The sequence below is a fragment of the Chelmon rostratus genome, chromosome 10 (genome assembly GCF_017976325.1).
Source record: "Chelmon rostratus isolate fCheRos1 chromosome 10, fCheRos1.pri, whole genome shotgun sequence".
NCBI classification, from domain to species: domain Eukaryota; kingdom Metazoa; phylum Chordata; class Actinopteri; order Chaetodontiformes; family Chaetodontidae; genus Chelmon; species Chelmon rostratus.
Genome location: NC_055667.1, coordinates 20881104 through 20904742, shown reverse-complemented (window position 1 = coordinate 20904742; position 23639 = coordinate 20881104). Strand labels below are relative to the sequence as shown.

General features: G+C 43.1%; 1 protein-coding gene across 2 annotated transcripts in view; it reads left to right on the top strand.

The window, feature by feature from the left end:
- scube3 (signal peptide, CUB domain, EGF-like 3) overlaps window positions 1-23639 on the top strand; it is a 73288-nt gene that overhangs the window by 13709 nt on the left and 35940 nt on the right. For both annotated transcript variants that reach the window (XM_041945413.1, XM_041945412.1), the window contains exons 2-4: window positions 2865-2987; window positions 6745-6870; window positions 15382-15516. In XM_041945413.1, the coding sequence (XP_041801347.1) occupies window positions 2865-2987; window positions 6745-6870; window positions 15382-15516 (384 nt within the window). The remainder of the gene's footprint in view (window positions 1-2864; window positions 2988-6744; window positions 6871-15381; window positions 15517-23639) is intronic.

Genomic DNA, 23639 nt, shown 5'->3' with positions numbered 1-23639 from the left:
ACTGTCCCAGGTGCTTTATTCCTTACTGAATGTTGCACAGAAGCAGACACATAAAACCTGACAAATCAGTACAAGAATGACGGTACTGTTGGAAAACACCTTGGCTGATGTCACTTTATTTGGACAGACTGGCGTTGACTGTGTGTTTGCTATTTTTAAACTCATAACCTTGACTCAGACATTTAATACTCTTTAGCAAAGCTAGTGTGGCTCTAGGGATGGTGGCTCTGTCTGGCAGTCCAACACTTTGGTCCAGACTTAAATGTTTAACTGCTGGATGGATTAAGATGAAATTTAGAATTTGAGGATCCTTTGAGGTTTCCTCTAGAGCCACCAGCCGGCCGAGGTTTTGTTTTTTTCGTGAAATGCTTGGACAGTCATGTCGTTCTCAGGTGGAATTGTTGGTGATCCCTTGACCTTTCATCTAGCACCATAATCAGGTTACAATTTGATTAGCAAAATGCTAGCATGCTAACATGCTAAACTAAACCTCTGTTGCACATGCTTCTGTGTTTTCATGCAACCTCTCATTCACTGTTTCTTTGAAAAAGCTTGTTCTGGTTCCTTCTCTCCATATTCAAAGACAAATTGGCATCCATTGAGTACTTAAGTTATCGTCACTTGGTTCAAGTCCACATCAATAATAACCACCGAAGTTATTTTTTCCAACTTTTTATCTGTAATCTCTGCTGTCTGAAAGTGTTTACACTGTAGGGTCCTCTCTGTCTTGCTGGCCCTGGACTTCCCCACTGACTCGCCTCTTTCATCAAGCTGTGATGTTTAACCTGCCACAGTCGAGGGGTTATAGGAAATTATATTTAGCAAAGGCCACTAAAAACAGAACTGTTAAATAAACAACAAGTTTAGATCCTTTGTCGAAATGATCGTCTTTATCTCAACATGCAGTGTGAAGCACACAACATGCTGTTGAGTAAGGTTAAGTACCCGGGCTATAGTTATTTTCCTTATTAGAAATTTCATTGTGCGATTTTTCAATTAATGTTTTCATACGTCTTAAACGAAATCCAGAAGTTGCATGAGGGTGCTAGCATGCTAATCTAAGCATTTAGCACTGCGCACCTCTGTGCTTAAACACAGCCTCACAGAGCTGCTTCCAGCTGTACAGACGTGATTCAGACACTTAATACGTCTCACACGATTATCACTGGAAGCGCTGCAAATGTTTTAGTGAAATGCTAAACTTGCATACAGTAGCTAATAGCTGAAGCAGCATAAATACCAGACTTTTCTGGTAGCTTTGTATACTTCCTTGCTATTGTGATGTCTGCACAGTGTTTGCCTAAAGGTGTGTTTTGGTTATATTAGGTTCAATTTTGGATGCAGATTTTCTACAGTTTTGTGCGTTTTGCACCATCACTGTCGTCCTTCCCCCTGCAGACTTCATGTGCTCCGGTAAAAGGCAGATATAGCCAATATGTTAAACTCAGGGGTTTAGGTTGCAGGTCATTTCCCAGTAGGATCAGCCGGCTCCTGCCGAGGGCTTGTGATAAGAGTGGATATTGGAAGCTATGTAAACCTCGTTAAGCTGCCCTTCCCCTGTGTGCAGGGGGGTAATCCTAAACACCTGGGCTAGTTAACTGGGATTTGGTGGGATTAGGGGCTCCATGAGGCAAAACTGATCATGCTTCTGGTAAAATCCATTTCCATTCTTATCTTTTCACATTCTCTCTTTTATAATTGAAACTCGATCCAGCTGTTGCACAACAGCTATCATTAAACTGAGCTATTTTATCTCTGCCCGTATCTGCTCTTCAGGGCTCTGAGAACTTGTCAAGCATAATTGTGATTGGTTAGTGTTGGTTTAAACATCCCACTTTGATTCTTACTGTACGTTACATTTTAAAATCTGAAATGTGTATTTTTTTTATGTTTTAGCCATGTTAGCAGCATGTCGGTCTGTTGGTAGGTCCACAACTTTCTTCCAGACTAAAATATCTGAACAACTATTGGATAAAATTTTGCACAGACATTCATTGTCCACAGAGGATGAATCCTGTTGATTTTGGCGATCTCCTTACTTTTCTTCTTGTGCCACGGATGCAGCAATTCTGTATTTCAATTTGTCCATCTGACCGAATACCTGCAAAACTAAACCCATCAGACTCAGCTTTAGTTTGTGTTTAGTGAAATTAGCAGATGTTAGCATGCTAACTGGCTAAACTACATAAGATGGTGAACATAGTGCACATTATACCTTCTAAACATCTGCATGTTAGCATTGTCTTAGCATTCGGATGTTAGCATTTAGCTCAAAGCAGGATGCTAACAGCGCTGCCTTACAGAGCTGTCAGCATGGCTGTAGGCTCTCATTCGTGTTTTCTTTTTAGCCCATTGAAGGCTGTTATCCAAAAGCCATTGTTCAAGACTTCATTTTTGTTTTTATAATAATAATCATTATTATTGCTTTTTTTGCCTTTATTCAATAGCTGACTGCAGGTGGGACTGTTTTGATTTATTTTTTTTTTCCATTTGTTATTCAGGCTCTTTCACATGTTTCTTTTTCCACCAGTTTTTCACAATTTTAATGACCCTTTTTTTAGAGACAAATGTTCCGTTGATCAGTTAAAGGTAACTACAACACAATTAATAAGTGGGTGTTTAATTGTTACTACAAAGAAAATACACATTTTTTAACATATATTCTCAAACATGACTCCAATCAACCCAGTTTACCCTCACAATTCTAGTAGATTTGTATTGGTCTTTTACTCTGAGCGGTCAAATGAAGTACAATTGAGTACATGGTGAAAATCTGTATTTTGTGGTCTTAAGTATGTCAGCAGCATCAATAATGTTTCAGCTTCATCAGCTCACCACCTCCTCCCTCTTTCCTCCTTTTCTAGATGTGGACGAGTGTGCCGAAGCACTTGACAACTGCAGCATCGATGCCATCTGCCAGAACACCCTGAAGTCATACAAATGCATCTGCAAGTCAGGCTATAAAGGGGATGGCAAACATTGCGAAGGTAAAAGTCTTGCTGGATTAATGCGCTCATTTCACCTGTGGTTGGAGGCACAAACTTTTGCTCCCCTCTGTGGGAGCACAGAGAGGATTTTTTACAGTACACTGAGGTAAAAGCCACATTTCTCATGTTGATTTGCCTTATCTCTCAGAACATAAGCCCCTGGGCCAGTGACAGGCTTGATAAGAGCTTCTGTCTCACTCAACTTAACTCATTAGTTTCAAGACTCACCTGAGGAGGGAGACGAGGGAGAGAGCAGCGGACGGAGGAAGGGGAAAGCCAGGTGCAGAGTGCTCCTTTGTGACAAGATGAAATGAAGCAGTAAATTTCCTACACATGTTAGAGGAGAGAATTAAGATAGCGGCTGAAGCGGCAGTCAGAGGCCCTGCCAAGCAGTCAGGGATATTTCCACAGCCAGAGGCAGACTATAGACTGTCAGACACAAGTCTGTTTTTGTAGCCTTTTTCAGTGTGCCCAAAGCCTCCGGATCATTATATCCCACAATTTTTATTAGTGTTATTGCAAAACCATATTTCACAATGTCATTTTTTTCCTCACTATTATTATTCTTTCATTTACTTGACCGAGTGTTTTTCATGGCCTTCTGCCTGTAGGTCATAAAAGTTTGCTTTATTGAATCTATTGTAAAATACGTGCCAGGTTGGGTTTCCATCGAACGGAAGGTTTTTCTGATGGCTTCTCAAGGCTGATATAATGGTAAAATTCAAAATTCAAAAGCAACATTCATAAAATAAGAAATACAAAGAGTTTAAGTAACTGGTGGTGAGATTTGAGGAGCATGTTGTTGAATCTGTTTGCACAGAAGGTTCTGGGTGCAGTTTGTGTTAAAAGAGGGCAGCAGAAAGCATATGGAGAAAGAAAAGCAGTCTCATGTTTCTCTGCTGGTTGGCTTGATCCTCATTACCACTTGAACAACTCCTCCACCCTGCTTGTCTTTACAGTCTCCGGCTCAGATTTGATTTTTAGGTTTTGGTGATCTGAAGGCTTGGTTCAGTGTAACCTGTAGCAATAGCTAAGGTTTTATAAGCCTGTATGAGTTGAAGCACAAGCTTTTACCTTGAGGGGACACTTCTGATTTGTCCTCTGCTGTTAAAGGATATGTTAATAAATTTCTATAAAAGTCAGTTTTATAATAGTCAGGTGTCCATATGAACACTGTAGGCACTCCTCCTGTTCATACTGGCCAGTGGAAGACCCCTTCCTAAAATGCTTTCTATGCGTGTGATAGGCCTCTGCTTCAGCCGTCTGATTTAGTCAAATTTTGTGGGTGTCTCCCAAAGTTGCTGTCTTTTAAAGTATAAAATTCCCTCTTTGTGTTTGCCTGGACTGTCTTGTTCTGTTGAGCTACAGAAAAGAGACTTTTGTGTCAGGTTTTGTTAATCTGTGAAGCTTTTCTGAAGTGCATCAACCAGCAAAATATGACAATGAAACAAAAACTCACATGTTTTATCTCATTTTTTTTCCGCTCTCAATTGAATTTTAATGACTTTATAAATTTGATTCCCAATTGTTTTTCATACTGGCTTTTGTTGTTATTGGTTTATTGTCTTCAAAACATTTGCACTCTTTTTCTGCTTCAAAAATAAATCATAAAGAATGTAATTAATTTAACTTTCTATTTTACAAAAACATATTGATTGTTGGCTTTTATGATTTAGGTTAGTGGACAGCAGTTATTATGGAAAGTCCAGGACCTTATTTTTCTATCCCTGAAAGAGTCTGATTATATTATATTTCATTATTTACGTATTACAATCCTGTCAAAAAACCAAACTAAAAACTGTTATTCTGATTATTGGACCTGTTAGATTTCAGCCTCTGAATTAAATTCATGATTTAATGTTTTTGTACATGTATATATGCTTGTCTAAAAATCTTGGAGATATAAAGGGGCAGAACTTTGTCGACTTAGGAGGACGTGACAAGCATCAAATAAAAAACAAATTGAAAGCCACTGCAGGAAAATCACTTTTGTGTTATCATGTGGTGGGTGTTTCAGGTTTAGAGAGGAGTAGAGAAGTGATGGGTGATTGTGTGCTGTGATCGGAGAATGACAGAGATGTGTGGGAAGAGGAGAAGCAGGGAGCAGGAGAGTGTTTCTTTGTTTCAGTCCCATCCCTCTGCTGTCAAGTCCAATTAAGCCCTGAGTGAGACAGCCTCAAAGAGGAGCTGAACGACCGGGATCATCGGCCCTAAATGGGCCAGTAAGTGCTGAGTGGAAGTGCGCTGTGTTCTCAGTCCACCTTGACTGGGTTTCCTCAGTACGGGCCCCTCAACCATCATCGTAACCACAAAAGACAACTCCACTCAGGCTGTCAGACCAATCTGCAGTCTATCTTTATCTTTCTGTCTCTGCTCTCTCATTTATGGGTCACATTTCTTCAGTTTTAGCTACTAGGACTGATGAACTCTGGTTGGATCAATTTATTACTCTGATGGTTGATCTTCGCCTTTTATTAAGTATGCGACTGGTATTATCAATTAGAGATTCCTTTCTGGCAACGTACTTTTAATCGTCAAAGTATGCGTTTTGTGTAAATGGATATTTATGTACTTATAGCTGCAAATGTTACAACTGACTTTATTCTCTGGGTCACAGTAGAAAGCTCTTCGAACCCCATACTGGACAAACAGCATTTCAGAGGCCTTTGCATCCTGCCAATAATAAAATTCCAAAGAGAAAAAGCAATGTCTTGGCATGGAACTGGTAAAATTTCAGGATATTAAATATGTTATAAAATGTCAGTATTAGGCTTTTTAAAGCCAAACAACATCAGTGAAGCTCTGGCATAAACCCATGTTACATTAGCAACAGGTGAACCAATTAATTACCACAGCTGTTGTCTTGTCCCCTGTTTACCTCATAAGAGCTCTTATGACCTAAGAGATGGAACAAAACTGATCATTTTAATTCTGCAATTAATTTGCACCAAATGTCTTAATTGCACTCGCAGACTTTAACATTTTGCCATTTTTGGAAATATGCTTATTTACTTCCTCACAGAGTTAGACGACAAGACTAAATACCACTCTGATCTTTCTGCAGTAAATATGCAGCTACTGTCAGTGGCTGGTTAGCTTAGCTTAGCATGAAGGCTGGAAACAGCTAGCTCTTTCCACAGTAACATATTCCACCTACCAGCTCCTCTAAAGCTCAGTAATTAATTTTGTTGTATCCTGTTTGTGGTTTTGCAGTGAGTTACGTGTGGGACTTTTTTTTTGGGGGGGGGGGGGGGTCTTGTACCATCCTCAAGGTTCAAGTTAGGCTCAGTGAACATGCTGAGATGAGTAATAATAATATTTTTAAAAGAGGTTTAATGATAAAACCATAAGAGAATTGCTGAATAGGAAGTCTACCACAACAGCTGTTGGACCAGACACGATGAGGTCTATTAGATGCCACTAAGTCCTGCACACTGGTGTCTTAAAATGGGCCGCCTCCAGAAAAAGCATACTTTGAGGGTGTTAAATTCTCTTACCTTCTGACAGAGCCAGACTATCTCTTATCCTGTTTCCAGCGTTTATGCTAAGCTAAGCTAACTGGCTACCAGCTGGAACTTCATATTTAAAGGACAGATATGAGAGTGGTATCAATCTTCTCGTCGCTCCTCTCGCAGCAAGAAAGCAAAAAAATTGCCTTAATTGTTTTAACGCTTCATCCTACAACTGCTAACTGGATCGTGACTGCTTTTTGTTTAAAGGACCTGCTCTCACATCCTTTCGTATTTTCTCTCCGCAGATGTCGACGAGTGTGCAACTGAATACAACGGTGGCTGCGTGCATGAGTGCATCAACATCCCGGGAAATTACAGGTGCACATGCTATGATGGCTTCCGCTTGGCACATGATGGGCACAATTGTCTAGGTGAGTGTGTGATATTTGGTCATGTGCGTATGTGGGTTTAAACAAACTTTGTTCCCCTCAACGTTTTCTGCAGCTGATTTAATTATGCAAGAAAATGTTGTATAAGGGGCTTTTGTCATGTACACTAAATTGCATGTGTCAAATTTCAAACCCAACCTGACATAACCCATGTGGTTGCATAAATTCTTCTTTCTGCATGCCTAATGTCACATCATGGATGGTAATGTATGTTTCATGGCTGAGTTGAGCCCTTATTAGACTGCAGCATCAGATATTAGCTATTTCCTCATTTCGCAGAGCAGGTAGTCTCCAAATGTGTTTTCACAAAAGAAAAAAGGAGACCTTTTTTATTTTTTTTTCAAGAAGTCTGACGAAAAGGGGTGAATTTATGAAGAGCTTGACCCTGAGCTGGGAGCTCTGAGTGAGCCGTCAGTCGACCGTACTTTCCCATGGTTTAATATTTCACCAGTGTGCCAGCCATATTAACCTCACAGAGAACGTATTACACTTAAAAGGTTATGAAATGAAGAAAAAAAAACACTTTCTGCTGCTGGGAGCTGCTAAACATAGACATCATCCACCCACCACACCCCATTCTGTCTTTCTGTCTCGCTCCTTCTCCCCCATTCACCCATCCTACATTCCTTTGTTTTGTTTTGAAACCCCCTAGTCAGACCCTGCTGCTCCTGAGAAATCATCCCCCCCTCGGTTACAACCTCAGCACGATGCATTTCACTTGATATTGAAAGGCGGCTCACCCTCGTAGCTGCTGTGAGTTTGCTGTAGAGAAAAACAACCGACGACCTGCAACAGTGGATTTCACATTCAGGAGAAGTGATGACAGAAAAAGTTATCAGCACTTAACCAACGATATCTTTTCGAAAGGGCTTTTACATGCAGGCGCACAAGGCAACACACTCATATCAATCCCACATTTACTTGATGAAGTGGGATTAAGGCACAGTGGAATGGAAAACACATCTTGAGATCCATAATAAGCCTGTTCTGACATGAGATGCCCTGGTGTCTCAGATTCTCTGTTTCTCTCAATCTTGCTACATTTGTCTCCCTCGCTCTCGTACTCTTCTAGCTCATGCGCTTGTACCCACACTGTAAAGCGGTGCTATTTTCCAAACCATTTAGCAATGGCGTTCAGCTGTGCGTGGATCATTTGCTGTGCCGTGGATCATCTCCCGCCTTGCGTGCAGGTGTGTAATTGCAATATAGTATGGTTGTGTGGCTGCTGCTGTTGCATCAAACAGAGTTGCATCCATCGATCCCTTTGATATCATTCGTCGTAGTGAAAGACACACTCTCAAGCAAACTTTCAAGTTTTTAACTTCAGCCATGTTTTATTTTTTCCCGTAAATTATCTGTATGCAAGAGGGCAGAGACTCCTTGGGAAGATTGAATTCTCTTGTCTTAAATAAATATTTTTTTTAAATCCACATGGCAAACAGGGCATAAAGACGCCCTGAATGGTTTGTATGTAGCTGTCAAGTACAAATCCAATCTTGCCTTGAGACCTGAAGGGACTCTAAAGACTTCTTTTTCTCGAGAATTTAACTCATTCTAATACCTCTGCGCTGCTCTGCTAAGGATATAATCCTCAGCACAAACACAAGAGACGAGAGGAAAAGGTATAACCAAGGTTTCATGTTAAGGCCCCAGCTTCCTCTTCCAGGTTTAAGCTCCTTTTGGCCCCTGAGAGAAGATTAGTCCCTTTGGCCCTGGAGTGGAGAGCAGCTGAGCAGCTGGGTCCCAGACGAGGTCAGACCCTCAGAGCCCTTATAGACCAGATGTGCCCGAGGCTGCAGAGGTGGAGACGTTCACCTGATCCTCAAAAGTTCACACTGAGTTTAGAGTCTGGGATCCTTAAGGTGCTTCTCTTTGGATTTACCCCATGTTGTTTTTCCACACAGTGCCAGTAATTTTGTTTTTTTACCTCTGCTTTTCATGGTTACGGTGCAGCATAAACTCCCAGTGGTGTCCATAACTTCCCACTCTCAGCTTTTCTGTAGCCAGTCGGCACCATTGTGTGTCTGTGTGTGTGTGTGTGTGTGTGTGTGTGTGGGACTGTGAGCTCAGGGACAAGAGTTACGCCAGCGCATTCCTGTCCATGTCTTCTTTGTTTGCTCGCTGCCACACGTGCTGCACGGCTCCTTGTAATTGGATGTGTTGGCAGCATAATGACATTGGGCGGTGGCAGGAGGCGGCGGAGCGTGAAGCAGAACGCTGCCTGGTACGCCTCACCGGGGACGCGCTGGTTTCTGAGCTCTGCCCTACACCCCACAAAGATGTCAGGGAGTCAGCAAGGTGGAAGCAATGCAATATCACAGCATGCTGCTCCTGTCTGTGTGGAGTGAGATGTCGCTCAATGTATAATTTACCTCACAGGGAGCTATTGTACCCTCTCAAAACTCGCTGAGGAGAACAAGTGAAGCATATAAGAACTTGATTACATCTTTTATAACTGTCATGACTATTATCTCGCAGAGGTAAGGGAGGGATGGTATTTAATCACCACACCTCTTTCGTGGCGAGGCTGTAAAGGATTTTTAGAGTCTTAGGAAAAACAGAGGAATCAATGTCAATTTAATCCAAAACACACATCCTCTTTAGAATGAAAACCAGATGCAGGAAGGCTATTAGTTCCCCACTGTAGCACCACCGTCCCCACATTTATGACCTGTGTGTTTTGTTTGAGGTCCTACAGAAACCCGAATAGCCTCTTATCATTGCGAGTTGGTTAAACTCTCTCAAGTAGCTTAATATCATAAACATCTGCACAAATACCCCCCTTCTTTTCAACCGCAAATCACAACTAAAAGACACAAACAAGGATATTTCTTTTGCGCCCATAAAGTGGAAACGCCACAATCGCATGCAGCCTGAGTGTGACTCACTGAAAGAAACAAAAGCAGGCTTGAAATAGACATTACAGATGTTCGACGAAGCCTTACCACGCTGTAAAGGACAAGCTTTTGTCATTGCATTGTTTGCTTACATTCATCGTGCTCGGCTCTGTTAGTCGTACATGTTGCTCCCTGTTGCCGGAGAACCGATTTGGGGGTCTTGGGCTCCACACATGCAGCTTAACAGGCCACGTTCCTTTGATTTCTATTGACCAACACTGATTTGGTTTGTATTGATTTAGCAGAGCTCAATTCCCTTTGCAATCTATAGGGAAATGGATGCCCTTTTACTTTAACCTTCCCCAAAGACAAAACATGATCTATAACACAAAGGCAATGTCATTACGGCTTTGAAATGGGCTTTTGAAGAACAGTTCTGAAGTAGCAGCCAAGAAAAGGTCAGGTCAGTTAACACTGTTTAGTGTTTTGTTAATGCTTGTAATTGTGTAGGGAACGTTGTTTTTTTGCCAGTCACATTGAGAGTGTCCCTCAGAAAACGCTTCATCTGTCATCCGTCACAGAGCCTCTGAGTTGTCGCCTGAATGAGCCTGTATCCCTGCTCTTGTAATCCTTTGGGATCATATTGCAAGGTTGGCTAATCAAACAGGAGGTTTCAGACTGATGTATTATTGACCAGGTCTTGATGGAAAAAAGTAGTCATCAAAGAGCGTGCCGCTGATTTGTTCCACAGCCTTTGCTGCGCTCTTAAAGGCATTCCTTTTAAGTGCATTCGCCACTCTTCCAATGCAGTGATGATAACCTCCACACCCTTGGCTTCAGCAGAAAACAGTTCATTCTTGCCTGGAAGAGGTGCTTTCAACAACCACCTTGACTGAATCTGTAGGATTGAGTCAGGGAAATGATGATCTGGTTAACGCAGTCTCCCATCAAACCTGGAGGAGTTCAGGACGGGCCTAGCACTAACCCTCCTCACTCCCCCGCTGCGGATGGAAATACCCCGGTGTCTCCCCAGTTAGCAGTCACTTTGCTTTTGTTGTGACATGCACGGATCGGGTTTGGACAAGAGAGTCTCTCCACAGTTCAGAGGAGAGGAGCCGGAGTGATGAGTTAAAGGACGGATTTGAGATTGGTGCATTAGCTGGCTCCTGAAGACTTTATCAACACACTCTCTCTCTCTCCTCTCAGGATTGTTCAGTCCCATCCACCATGAAATGAACAATTCCAGCTGAGCCCGCTGGCAGGGCTTTGGGGGAAACTCAAGCCTGAGATTGGGCTTAGGGACATAAGCATGTAGCAGACTGGGAGCCGTCAGACGTCAGCGCAGGGCCTCCTTGGCATAAGGCTGTCCACCCAAACACTTATCCTGGGGTTTTGTTTTTAAAATACTTCCAGACTTGTTGTGGAGGCACAGAGAAGTACCATTTAGCTTGATCTTAGCTCATAGTTTTTCATTTAGGAAAGAACTCAGCGAGAGATTGGACGCGCAATCTGTGCTTATTTACCAAAATAGTTACCTGGGAGACTGGCCCGAAGTCGAAAAAGTCTGACTTCAATCAAAGCTGCATTAGTTTTGTTTATATACTGGCATAAAAAAATCAACCATCAGCACTGATTTAAGAATGAAATGCCACGGCAAACAGAGATTTTATTCATGTTTGCTTAGCAGATGTGAATCAGTTAGCTGTATTAGACACAGTGGGTCAGGCAGACAGGAAGTGCTGGAACTAATAACTTGTTCAAAGCTAAATACTGTAAGTGCCTTAATGCATCAACTTCCAGTTTGCGACCGTAAACCACACTTCTATGATTTAGGGGAGAGTGTGCTCTGCAGATGAAAGGTCAGGACTTCCTGCAGCATATCAGTTTATACACCCTGAGCTGACGTGTGTCAGACCTAGTCGGAATGTTTGTTAACACAAAGCCGGTTTCAGCGTCTGTGCGCTCCGTCGTCCTCGCGGGCCGGGTTCAAACCTGGCGCCTTGGTCCCTGTTCATTCAAGTGGGTGAAGAAATGCGCTGTGTCGTTGAACTCCAGAAGCAGCAGAGAAAAAGAGGAAATCCTGTAATCCTGTTTAAAATAAGAAAGGATCTTGTTTTAATTGGAGCTGGCTGACTGATGCCTGCTCATCTAGCAGAGCCGCACGGTCGGCCCCTGCAGTCCACCAGCTGTTTTGCTGCCTGTCGCTGCACATGGCTCCGATTTGCTGCCTTATTAAAGAGTGTGTGCCTCCTCAACTCCTGTAAACGAAATGCCCAAAGAGGCCAGTGTCCGTTCACTCACCTCCTTGTCTCTGGACTGTCTAGACCACAGAGACAGTTCTGTCTGATCCAGACAGAAGCCAAGGATGGTTGCATGGACAGCTTTGATGACAGACAGCAGCAGTTTTTCACTCTCCTCCCTGAAAAAACAAAAAAAAAACCTCTGGGTCAGCAATAAATGCCCCCAAAGTCGCTGAACCTTTTAGAAAAAAAAAAAAAAAAAGGAGAGCCAAAGAGTTCAGCGTTTCTCCAAAATAAGGGTTCAGGAGTTTCTGTAAGGCAACCACCATGTTTACATGGCTCTAAAGCTCTGCGCAAGGCCAAATGTTATATATACAGCCAAGGCTATCTGAGAAACCAGCGGACATGGCCTCCGCAAACACAACCAATCTCTTAATCTCTCTCCGTTTGAACCCTCCTTTTCCCTTCGTCTCCTCGAGTGAAGCAGGGATAGAGCAGAGACATGTCTCATTTTTCAGAAGTGAGGCAGCCCTTTTAACTTGATTAAGACTTTTTTTTCCGCCCTCTCAAGAGAATTTTTAAAAAATGTTTTAAGTCCAAATAACATGAGCACTTCTCCTGGCCATGCCAGAACCCCTTTCCGCTTGGAAATATTTGCTTTGGACGCCAGCCTTGCCCAGCACACAACACAGGCAATTATGGGAGCTATTTAAACAGGAGAGATCTACTGACAGGCGACGCCTCATTTGGAGGGATGAAGGAATCAGGAAATGAAACCTTCATTGATGCGCTGAGGGTATGGAAAGAGAATTCCCCCGGGCCCTCTGAGGCTGGTTGCATTTCTCATGGGCATTTTGTGCATGCGTTGAGGACTGTTATATTTGCCTTTACGTGTTTGAATTTTTGGGGGTTTTTGTGTCTGTGTGTGTGTGTGAGACAGAGAGAGAGAGAGAGGCTTGTGTGTTGAGATGTTTTCCTGTACGAGTTGTGGACTTTGGGTTTTTGGTGCCTGCTAACAGTTTATCTGCAAAGGTGCAGCTGTAGGTTTTTGCCACCTTTCTTCAGCTCAAAGGTTTTCTCTCTGTTGCCGCCACTTTCATGATGGAGAGATGAGACCATGAGGTCAACACCAAGGCAGCCGCACAGTTCAATGAAAGCCTGCCCAGTTATTTTTTTTTTCTAAACTGTCCTCCCTTTACTCTGAGTTGAAGTCTAAATGTTAACTTTGCTGTGCAGTTTTGTTTTCCTGTGAGCGCGCCGCTTCACCTGGCTGCAGAGTGCTGCTTTTCCCATCGACCTCGACCGACATGACACATTGTTTTTAGAGGAAAGAGACAGTTTTGCTGTTGGAATGTGAGAACAGGACAGCGGACATGGCAAGCCGACGAGGGTCACGAGTGCTACCTGCCACTCATCTACTTGCCAACCCCAGAGGTTTCTGTCTAGCCAGGTGCCACATTGTGAGCTCAGTTTGTGTGTGTTTACTGCTTTGGTGAAAACACATGTCTCTGGATTTCTGTGTGGAAAAAGAAGAGGACAGAGTGAAGTTTAATTTCTAACTCTGCCGGGCTGAGAATTCCCCAGAAAGGAAACTTAATCTAGAGGCCTTCTCAGACTGGACAAATAGACAGTAAATTAGTTTCGCATGACGGTTTATTAAAAAAAAGCCTTGTGTATACAGCGGATTATTGATGCATCGAGCAGAGGGATGGATAAGGTTCCAGTGTGGTTGGTAGTGAGGGACAGAGCCCAGGTCTCCGGGGGAAGAGGGAATATGGTGTGTCACCTCCAGAGCCACGGTGCAGTCACGCACAGGGGAGGCCGGGGCCACTAAGGTCTGCAGCATGCCAGACAAATAAAAGCAGCCAAAAAAAAAAAAAAAAAATGGCATTGTGCATGATCTTTCCATTTGAAAATAAACAAATATATCAAAAGATTTATAGATGTTCCACCAGCGCTCATTTGTTTCTTTTGTCGAGTCGCACAATGAGTTGGAAAAAGTTTTGTGCCATTTGGAGAGAACAGCTGGAAGTGCACAATTCATTATCAGTGGAAATGAAGTCAGCAACTCTCGTTTGTGGTCAGTTTCCCTTTCTTGCCCCGTGGCAGGACGAGGCCTCAGGCGACACCTTTGTAAATGCTCTGCCTTTGTTTGCTCTTGAGGTGGATTCACATGGTTGCTTGTTACCCTCCTGCCCCCATGTCTCATACACTCTCCTCTTTCCACCTCCACTCCCCCTCCCCACCTCCCTTTTCCTGCATTCCTCCCGTCATGGGGCTGACAGACACTCGTCATCAGCAGGTACTCTGGCCCAGGTGGATCAGGTTTCCCACTTGCCAGGAGATTGTGCTGCATGTGCATTTTTATGGCTTAGTGCTGCACAGTTGGAGGCTTTCAGTACAACTCTGGTGTGCTGCCATGTCAGATAACCATTAAGACAGACGCTGCCTCCTCAGACAGCTTAAGACAAACTCCTCTGGCTTTTCATAATATCCAAACACTCATTTTGTGCCTTGTGTTTTCCTTTTTCATGACACTTGCAGTCAAACCACAACCTCTCTGGGTTTTTTTTTTCCTGATTATGGATGTGAAGAGTTTCTCGGTCATTTTCTAAAACTGTGTTAAATAGAAATGAAATAAAATTGTTTTTACTTAGGTTTAATTTCAAATTAAATAAAGCAGTTTTTTATGATTAATATCACATCCAGTGGTGGAATGCACAGATTTGAGGTACTTGAGCGTTTCCTAATATATACTTTTGCACAACTACACACAACAATTTTACAAACAAACATATAATGAATTTCTAACATGATCATGATCAAACTGTCCAACATTATATATAGGAGTTAACAGTAAAACACTGCTTACACATCAATGGACCATCAATAATAATAACAATAATAATTATATAAGATGTGATAGTTTAATACTTACTCAAGGGCCATATTTATGAATTATGAGTACTTTTATTTTTAATACTTTAAGGACAGTTTGTTGATAATACTTATATTATCGTGCTAAGTGACATTTCAATGCAGGGCTTTTACTTGTAGCAGAGGATTTCTGTGTTGCTGTTTTTACTTAATTAAAGAATCTGAGTAGTTTCTCCTCTGCTGATCATATCATATCAAAAAATCAATACATGAATGGAAAATACTGCCTAAAAATTGAATACATTCTGCTCTTTCAGACGCACTGCCAGTTACTTCATAAGTAATTGAACTTCTAAATGGATGCAGTATGTGTGTGTGTTCCTGCTGTCTGCCTTTGATTGTGATTTACAGCTACTTGTCCATTAAACAGGTTGTGATTTGATCCCAGACAACCTTCAGACAAATGGTAATCCGTGTAGTATTTGTCCTGTCTTGAAGTGATCTTATTAATTTTGTTTTGTGCGTCTGTCTCCTGGCAGATGTGGATGAGTGCTCCGAAGGCAACGGCGGATGCCAACAGATTTGTGTCAACATGATGGGCAGCTACGAGTGCCGCTGCAGAGAAGGATTCCTCCTGAGTGACAACCAGCATACCTGTATCCAACGGCCTAAAGGTTAATCACGCACACACACACACACACACACACACACCAATGATTTATGGAAAATAGCAGGACATGTGTTATGTGTTGATGCATTTGACTGTAGGCTGGATATTATCGTACGTGTTGAAAGCTCATTATTTTAAATATCTTTTTTGATGACGAGGAAGCTTTACATAACATGCAAACGTTCAGGTCCAGACATCTGTTAACAACATAGTTAGAAGACAAGACATGCGTCACACAATCTTAAAGCAAAAGCATATATAACACAAACAAGACACTGAAAAAATGATAATAATAATTTTGGGCAAGATTCTCCTAGACATCTGTGCTGTTTCTGGTGGAGAGCAAATCAGTGATCATGTGTAGTCCCATAGCTGTTAATCAGATCTCTCATGGATTCTCATTGGCGTCACTTGTAGCATATCCAACACATTAATGTCCTCTCGCAGTTGGGGGAAAAAGGGCCCCACACCCTCTCAAAGGTTTCACTTTTCCTTTTCAGAACATAAGTTATCTTCTCCACAGCAGTTTTTGAATAATATAATCAGTTGTACAGATTTAAACTAAGAATGGGATCGGCCGTAACAGGCCTAAAGGGAAGGTGAGCAATGGTAAGTGTCTCCAGTCTGAGGGGGGAGAAAAAGAAGAAGGGGGATAAATCTCTTTTTGTTTTTCCTACCACCCTTTCAAATTGAACCAATCTAGTGCTTGGCAGCATTTTAAGGTATCAGTGGTATGAGAGTGGCCTGCGGGGGACTGTGAGCAGAGAAAACAATTAAAGGTGTAGCCTCGGGCAGACACACCTCTTGTTTATAGAGCATTCCTGTGGGATGGAGACGTGACAGGAGAGGGTACAGAGCCAACCTGCTCTGAGGCTTGCTCATCATAGAGAGGAGCGCTGTGGACATGCATACATTTATAACGTCAGAGTGTTTAAAGCAAAGCAGGCCTGCAGGAAAATAGCTCTGTTATGCAGATTGGCTTGTGGCAGTCGATGAAACAGCAGCACAGTGGTTGAAGCTTGTAAAAGATCCACTTTAGTTTGTTAAAATCACACAAAACGTGCATTTTATGTTGTAAAAAAGATGAATTCCTCAGTGTATGGAAATAGGTCTGGAACTATTTGTGTCTAAGATTAAATTAAGTGCCTGTGATTTAAAGCCGTCTGTCCCTTTATATCATTAAATAAGCAGGCTAGGCTAACTAGCTGTCACTTAGAAAGTATATGGCAGGTAGCCTCGCTTGCTAATGGCAGCACTGCAGCCCACTAAACGTTTTCTTTTCGTTTGCGTTATTTCAACACCTGCGGAGTCATCGCCAGGTCCTACACACTCCTGCTCCATACAGAACTGCCTACTACATCCTTGCAGCATCTACTTCCTACTGCATGCTGTTTTTCATAGGAGTATCCAGTGTGAAACCTTTAAATTGATTTATTTTGCAGAATGCAAGGCCAGGCTTAGTCGGTTTCCAGTTTTGGAAAATGGAAGTAAACAACAATGCAGCTAAAGTATCAAAAGTGTGTAGCATCCCCTTATGCTCTGGAAAAAAGAGAAATTATACATGTGGATTTTCACAATTTTCTGAAAGGAGAACGTTTACCTGAGGGATGTGTAACGCCTATCTGACACATAGAAAGAAACAGATTAACTGGTGTTTTGCTGCATTATTTCTCTGCAAGTGTAGCGTGAGTTGTAGCTGGTCCTCCTGTTATTTCTGTTGCTTTAAAAGCATAGCATCATCTTCGTTATCCTTGCTTCAGTCAAACCGGGGGCCTTTTCATGCAACTTGTTGATTGATGTTATTTTTGTTTCGTGTTAATGCACATTATTATTGTCGTATTGTGAACATCCCCCCCTCAGCAATAGCTGCATAATTTCAATAAATTGTAAAAATGTAATGTTATAACAGAATAAAAGCTCTAGGAAATGTGAAAATATCTTTCAGCCTGGCCTGGCTTGAATCTGCCATAGTTGCTGAAGTCTGCAGTGTTGGCTGCACTGTGTAAGCAGGTTCTGTGAGCAGGACTGGCCGGGTGGCTATCTTAGCTACCTGTGCAGGTGCTAATGAAGCTTCTCAACCTTGAAAATGTTTGAAAACTGCCAATATTCAAAATCTGCACAGTTGATTTATCACCTCAAAAATTCTCAGTGAAGTTAATTTAGTGATGAAATAGCAGACGAAAATTGTAAAAAAAAAAATAAATAATAAAAAAAAATCCCATTGTTGGCCCGGCTGGTTGTTGTGACCGCTCCAGCGCTTTGCATTGTGGGACACAGTCGCCGAGATAGACTGGTCCAGTGCACTTTACTGAATCAGTAAGACATCAGGGCGTTTTTGACATGTCTGACAGATTTTGCTTTTGTTTGCACACTATATGCTACATTTTGGCTACATCATTACGTACTGCTAGTATAGTCGTACAGCCTCAGTTTGTTGCACGTTAAAGGAGGGGGGACTAGGTAGCTGTCTTTATTTGTGGTTACAGCAAATGACCAAACTGTCAAAACTCACAGAAACAGGTATTTCTTTGACCTCCAAATGTTACTCTTGAGTTTGGCTCACAACACAGAGTCAGGTCAGTTTTATTTACATAAGGTTCGATACCACAAATCGCTCCTTTGCCTCACTGAGCTTTTACAGTCTGTCCAGCATACGATGCCCTCGTTCCGTAGACTCTTGATTGTCTTGGACTAAGGACCAAGCCAATCGGCAACAGCAACAGACAAACTCTGCACCAAAAATTCATTGTAGATCAGTAATGTAGGGGGCGCTATCACAGCAGGACAAAAAATGAAAAGTCATTTTTTTCAATTTGGTAATAAAAATTGTGACCAAAGACATGCACATGTCAAAGCAGACACCACTGATTTCTTAGCAAGTATGAGTTTTAACTTAAGTTCCACAGACAAATTCTTCTGCTGGACATTTAGGTCACTGGAATTTTGACTCAATAAAATAAATATCCTTGATTTTGTTCCCCGTGTTGCGCTGTTTGTTCTCTGCTCCGCTTGGTGTTCGTCACAGTGCCTCTGGTCTGCGTTCGGTAGATTTATCCATAGCTCAGAAAAGCAACATTAGAGAAAATGAACAGCTGTTATCACCATCGCCAAACACATTTATTCAAGGAGTAATTATCCAGCTGTCAGATTTCTCAGCTCCACCAGTTCAGGACCGGGACTGTGCTGTAGATCTTTTGGCTCCTGTTGTCTGCAGCACTTCTCAGTCAGAAAGCCCTGACAGCAGGATCCGACCGCCTCTTCGTCTCTGCCCTCTTCGTCTCTCCTCTCGCTTTTGCAAGATAACCGCTCATGCTGGGAGTCATTAGACCGTGATGTTCCTGAGTCCCCTGGACGGTGAAGCGAGTATCTTGGAAGTCTGGTTTATGAGATCAGTCTGGCCTAGTGAACTGTCAATGTTTACATTTCATAAACGCAGTGTTATTTGAGCGGAGCGCAAAGCTGGATCATGTGTTTCAAAGCACCACGACTACATCAGTGCTGTCAGAGACTGTGAGCACAGGTCCGGTCTGGCCAAGCTCCTCCTGTCTCTCATTGACTTCCTCTGTCTTTCTTGATAAATGTCCTCACTTCCTGTTAATCTTCCATTTTCATATTAATTTTGTCTTTATTGCTTCCAGATGAGACCCATTTGGATGAAGAGATTAAAGCAGCCATAAATCTACAAACTTCCTTCACTCATCAGATAGCCGCCCTGTCATTGTTTCATTATTTTTGAAAGACTAACAGACAGAACAACTGCTCATCTGCTTATTATTACTGCTCATATTACAACAGTGTGTGTCTGAAGGAAAATGGAAGTAGTGAGGAAGTGGCTCGCCGAGTTATTGGACAATAACCCTGCAGAATTTTTGCAAGTATCACATTCCTCGCTAACTGAAAAATTATGCACAAGTGGCTCAGGGATAAAAAAAAAAAGAAATCATTCAGAAAATTAAAACTGATCTAATCTCCCAGCCAAGTTGGTATAAATGCAGCCCTCCATCCATTCTGCCAAGGCTCCTCTTAAAGAGCAAAGCCTGGGGTGCAGTTTGCTCATGAGCTTTATTGTTCTCATTAAAAAGACATCAGCTTTCCATTTCTTTCCTTAATGGGTCAGGTGTTCCCTGGGCAACTTCAGCGAGTCTTTCTGGGGACAGTGGAGAGCTGGTCACTGCAGTGCATGGCGCTAACAGTCTGTTTCCCCTGCTGGTAGGAAGCCCTTGTTAGCACTGAGCCTGTGCCAATTAGGCAGCAGGGGTCTGCCAGCCTCTCAGCTAATGACAAGGCTGCTGCTGGCCTGTCTCTTATTAGACCTGCCCCTGCCCCCCTGAACAGGAATAACTCCGGCCAAATGAAGGCTCCATCGTCTAGCTGGACAAAATGTAACAGTTCATTTATTCTCCCCAAACATTTCTCCCAGTCAAGGAATAAAGCCTTTGAAAGGGCAGCCAAGGTGCTTAGTGGTTGATAGGAATGCCATTTAGGTCAAGAAGGGTTCCACTGCTTTGCGTTTGATTTATTGTCTGGATAACAGGGACGTACTATATGTGCGTGAGAGGGGATCCAGCACATTGCAGTTGTGGAATTTCAGGCTCAGTCAACCCACACATCCATAACTTCTGTCCTGTACATTTCTGAATATCCGGTCGGGCAATTAAGTTAAGTGTGCGCTGACGGGCTGTTGTGCAAGTCACATATCGTAACTTTTGCATTCAGTCTCACAACAAGCTGCGTGCATGATGGAAGTGTAATCATCCACCCTGCAGAATTTACCGGGAGACGTCACATCTGAACAGGATGAACGAACACAAGAGAAAGGAGAGATGTAGCTTTTAATAAGCAGTCCTCTGGATCAAACTTCCTGTCGCTCTGCCAATCAATACGGCGAGTGGCTGGCATTGTGTGGAAAGATGTGGGGCAGCAGCAAGGAGTCTGAAAGTTCACGGCAGCCTGATGATTACATTACAGCGTCTGAAGAAGACTTCGATTATATGAGCCCCAAGGCTTCCCTGTCACCTTTTCACTGCAGGAAGAAATCTGTGGAAAGGCCACTGCTCTCAAGTCTCTGCAGATGAGCAAGCAGGGTTTGTAGTGAAGACGGAAATCTTTCATGCTCAATATACGTATATGTGTATATGTATGTTGTATCACTTGATTGGCAATTTCTAAACAGAAAAGTGACAGAAAATATCACGTTGATCATTAACAATGTGGCCTTGTTGTTTTTATCAGTCACCTGACTGTGGATGCAGGCATCAGTCTTTCTCTCCACAGTAGGCCTTGTCTTTCCAGGAAATGTTTACTTTGTCAATGAGAACCTCTTCCTGTGTTTACAGCTTCCATTAGCTTCCCAAAGGGGCTGTTACCCCTTGTGCATCCAATCTCTTCTCAGTCTCTCTCGCGCTCCCTCTGTCTCTCAAATTCAAATATGAACGCAATGGACAGGGTGGACACAAACGCACACGAGCACACGGCTCAGTAATTTTCAATTTAATCCTCCTGGAGCCACATTCACACACTTTCTGTTACGACATTTAGATGCACACCGTGGCATGTTGACTTCAGGAGATGTGTTTCTGTGCTGGCCAGAACTGCTGCAGTGCAAGGAATTTTCCAATAAATGTGATCAAGTCCATAATAAATGGACGAATCATATTCTCAGTTAGTTTTGCTCTCCAGCTATGACATTCCTTCTGTATGAAATCAAGCACGGGGCCATTGAACCCTTTTTATTGTTGTTTTTTCTTATGGTAAATGGATAAAATAACCTACTTTCTTGCAGTGTAATATCCATTTAGCAGACTGTTGTGCATTTTAATTTCACACAGTCACGTATTGCTAAAGGGCCAGTTTCCACCATTCCAGTTATGTAATGTTTTAAACTGCGGGGTCAAATATATGACTATTTGTATTTGAGAATGTGCTTTTATCTAAAGGGTTTTTATCTATGTTCTTGTCTCGTGCTGCATGGTTGTTCTACTGCGCAGAAGCCGACATGGTTCTTACATGTTCCCCCTGTTGGTTCTCAGCAGGCCTGCCTGTCTGTCTCTGCATTGGCCACAGAACTGTTTTTACAAGTGCAGAAGTCACTGCTCCATTGCTCTGCAGCCCAAGCGTATAACCAGGCTCTTTTCCTATTCTAAGGAAGTAGAGCGAAGGGAACGCCTCATGCTCCCATTGCTACCTATTAAGTCTCTGCCGTTAGTCCAGAAGCACAGACAGTGGGACACGGGACACTTTTCTGTCCCTCAGGCCCTTTCCCTGTCAACCCCTTGCCTGTTCTCCTTTCTCCCTCAGTCTCTTTCCTGCATTATTATCCCTCATCTTCACTCTTTGTCCAGACTTTACCAAGCGCCGTGCCGCCACCCCCCTGCACCCCCACCCTTGAACAAATATACATCAGCGGCTTGGGCTTTCGCAAATGTTGGCTGCCTTGCCACTGAATTCTCCATACCTCATTTGAGACGGGCATCCCTTTTGCTCGTGGGTTTGTTGAAGGCCATCTCTAAGCTGGCCAGCCCAGCACGCTGCTGCGGACTGCCTGAGTGCCAGTGGGGTTTTTCCACTAACACTTGGCTGTCATGGCTTTAACCAGAGGGCCAGACTGAGCTCTGCAGAGACAGAAGCCTTCTTCAGCTGCCTCTCCCTTTGATTTTGTAAAGAATGCGGCTCTGTAATAACATACTGTATCTCATATCTTTTGTATCTCTTTATTAAAGAAAGCTTTGCTGTGCTCCGCCGTGTGCTGTGTTGTCTGTTCTGTTGGGAGGAGGCCCGGCTCCTTTGGGACGCTGCACAGTGAGGTGACCTTGATAGAATGAGAGGAGTGAAGGGGAGAGTGGCACGTCCCCAGCAGGTGCTGCACAACTGTCTGTGACACAGATGGGCAGACGCTCAGAAATGTGCGTGCAACGAGCATACATTATGCAAATACACCTGTGTGTCAATGCATACACATACATTAATGCAATAACGGACACACACAGTTGCCACAGTGCACAAATTTGTATATCATTGCCGTGTTGTGGTAGCGTGACTTTGCAGTAGAGACGTTCAGAAGCTAAATCTAATGTATTCCTGTTTTATCAGAAGATCTCAAATTACATCTCAACTGTTCACCGGACTGAATAGAAAACTGTGTTTTGGAACATATGGTAGCTCAGAGCTACCGATCCCAGAGCACAATATACTAATAAAAGTTCTGCATTAAGCACTTCGGCGGTCACACATATCCACCCAGAATGCTCTCTGCTCTCTTTTCCATTCTCTGCTTGTTTATGCTTTCAGTGGCTCCTCTCTGAAACAGGGAGTGAAATGAGCAGCCCCAACAAGACCTTGGGGAGCTGGAGAAAATCAGCGCTCGCACAACAGACCAAACAGTAGCACTTGGACGGATTCTCTGTGCTCTCTACCAACGGAGTCGGATGGGAAGAGTTACTTCCTTGACCCTGCTGGCTGCCCCGTTGCTCTGTCTGCCCATCTGTGTCACAGCTCAGCCCAACCCAGTCCGGCTCAGCTCCTTTTCTCATTCTTCTTTTCATGTGCTGACATTTTTATCCTTCTATTAAAACTTTTAAGGGCCCATTATCTAAGAGGAAGGAATGTTGCTTTAATAGTGTGGTGGCTCCATGCTTAGGCCCCTTCTTTTCAGTTTGTAACCAACCAACACTGGCTAGCTGCTTAATGTTCCCCAGCCAGTGTCGAGCAAAGAGGGGACCGTCTCCCCTCTGAGACGTATGACAGCAGCTCAGCATGGACCATCAGCCCTCTTTTCACTGCCCCAAGCACTCAGGGCAGACTATAAACCCTTGGCATGCCTTCCACTACTTCAGCCCCATTGTTTCAGTCCCTCCACTACATCCTTCTCAGGTTTAAGAGAGCTTGCGGCACTGTGGTGAAGAACTTGTGGCCTCCTTGGATCTTTTGTTCTGGGATCACAGGAGTCGGCATCTTAGCCAGAGCATGTTAACTCGTCTTCTTCTGCGCAGTTCCCCGTGTCGTGTTAAAACTCATAACCTGCTGGTGAAAGTTTACTGTTGTTTGTTTTCTTGATAGGCAGGTTTTAGCTGAGAAGGACAGTCCTGCAGAGCCCGAAGCGCCTGTGCATAACACGAGGTCCAACAGAAT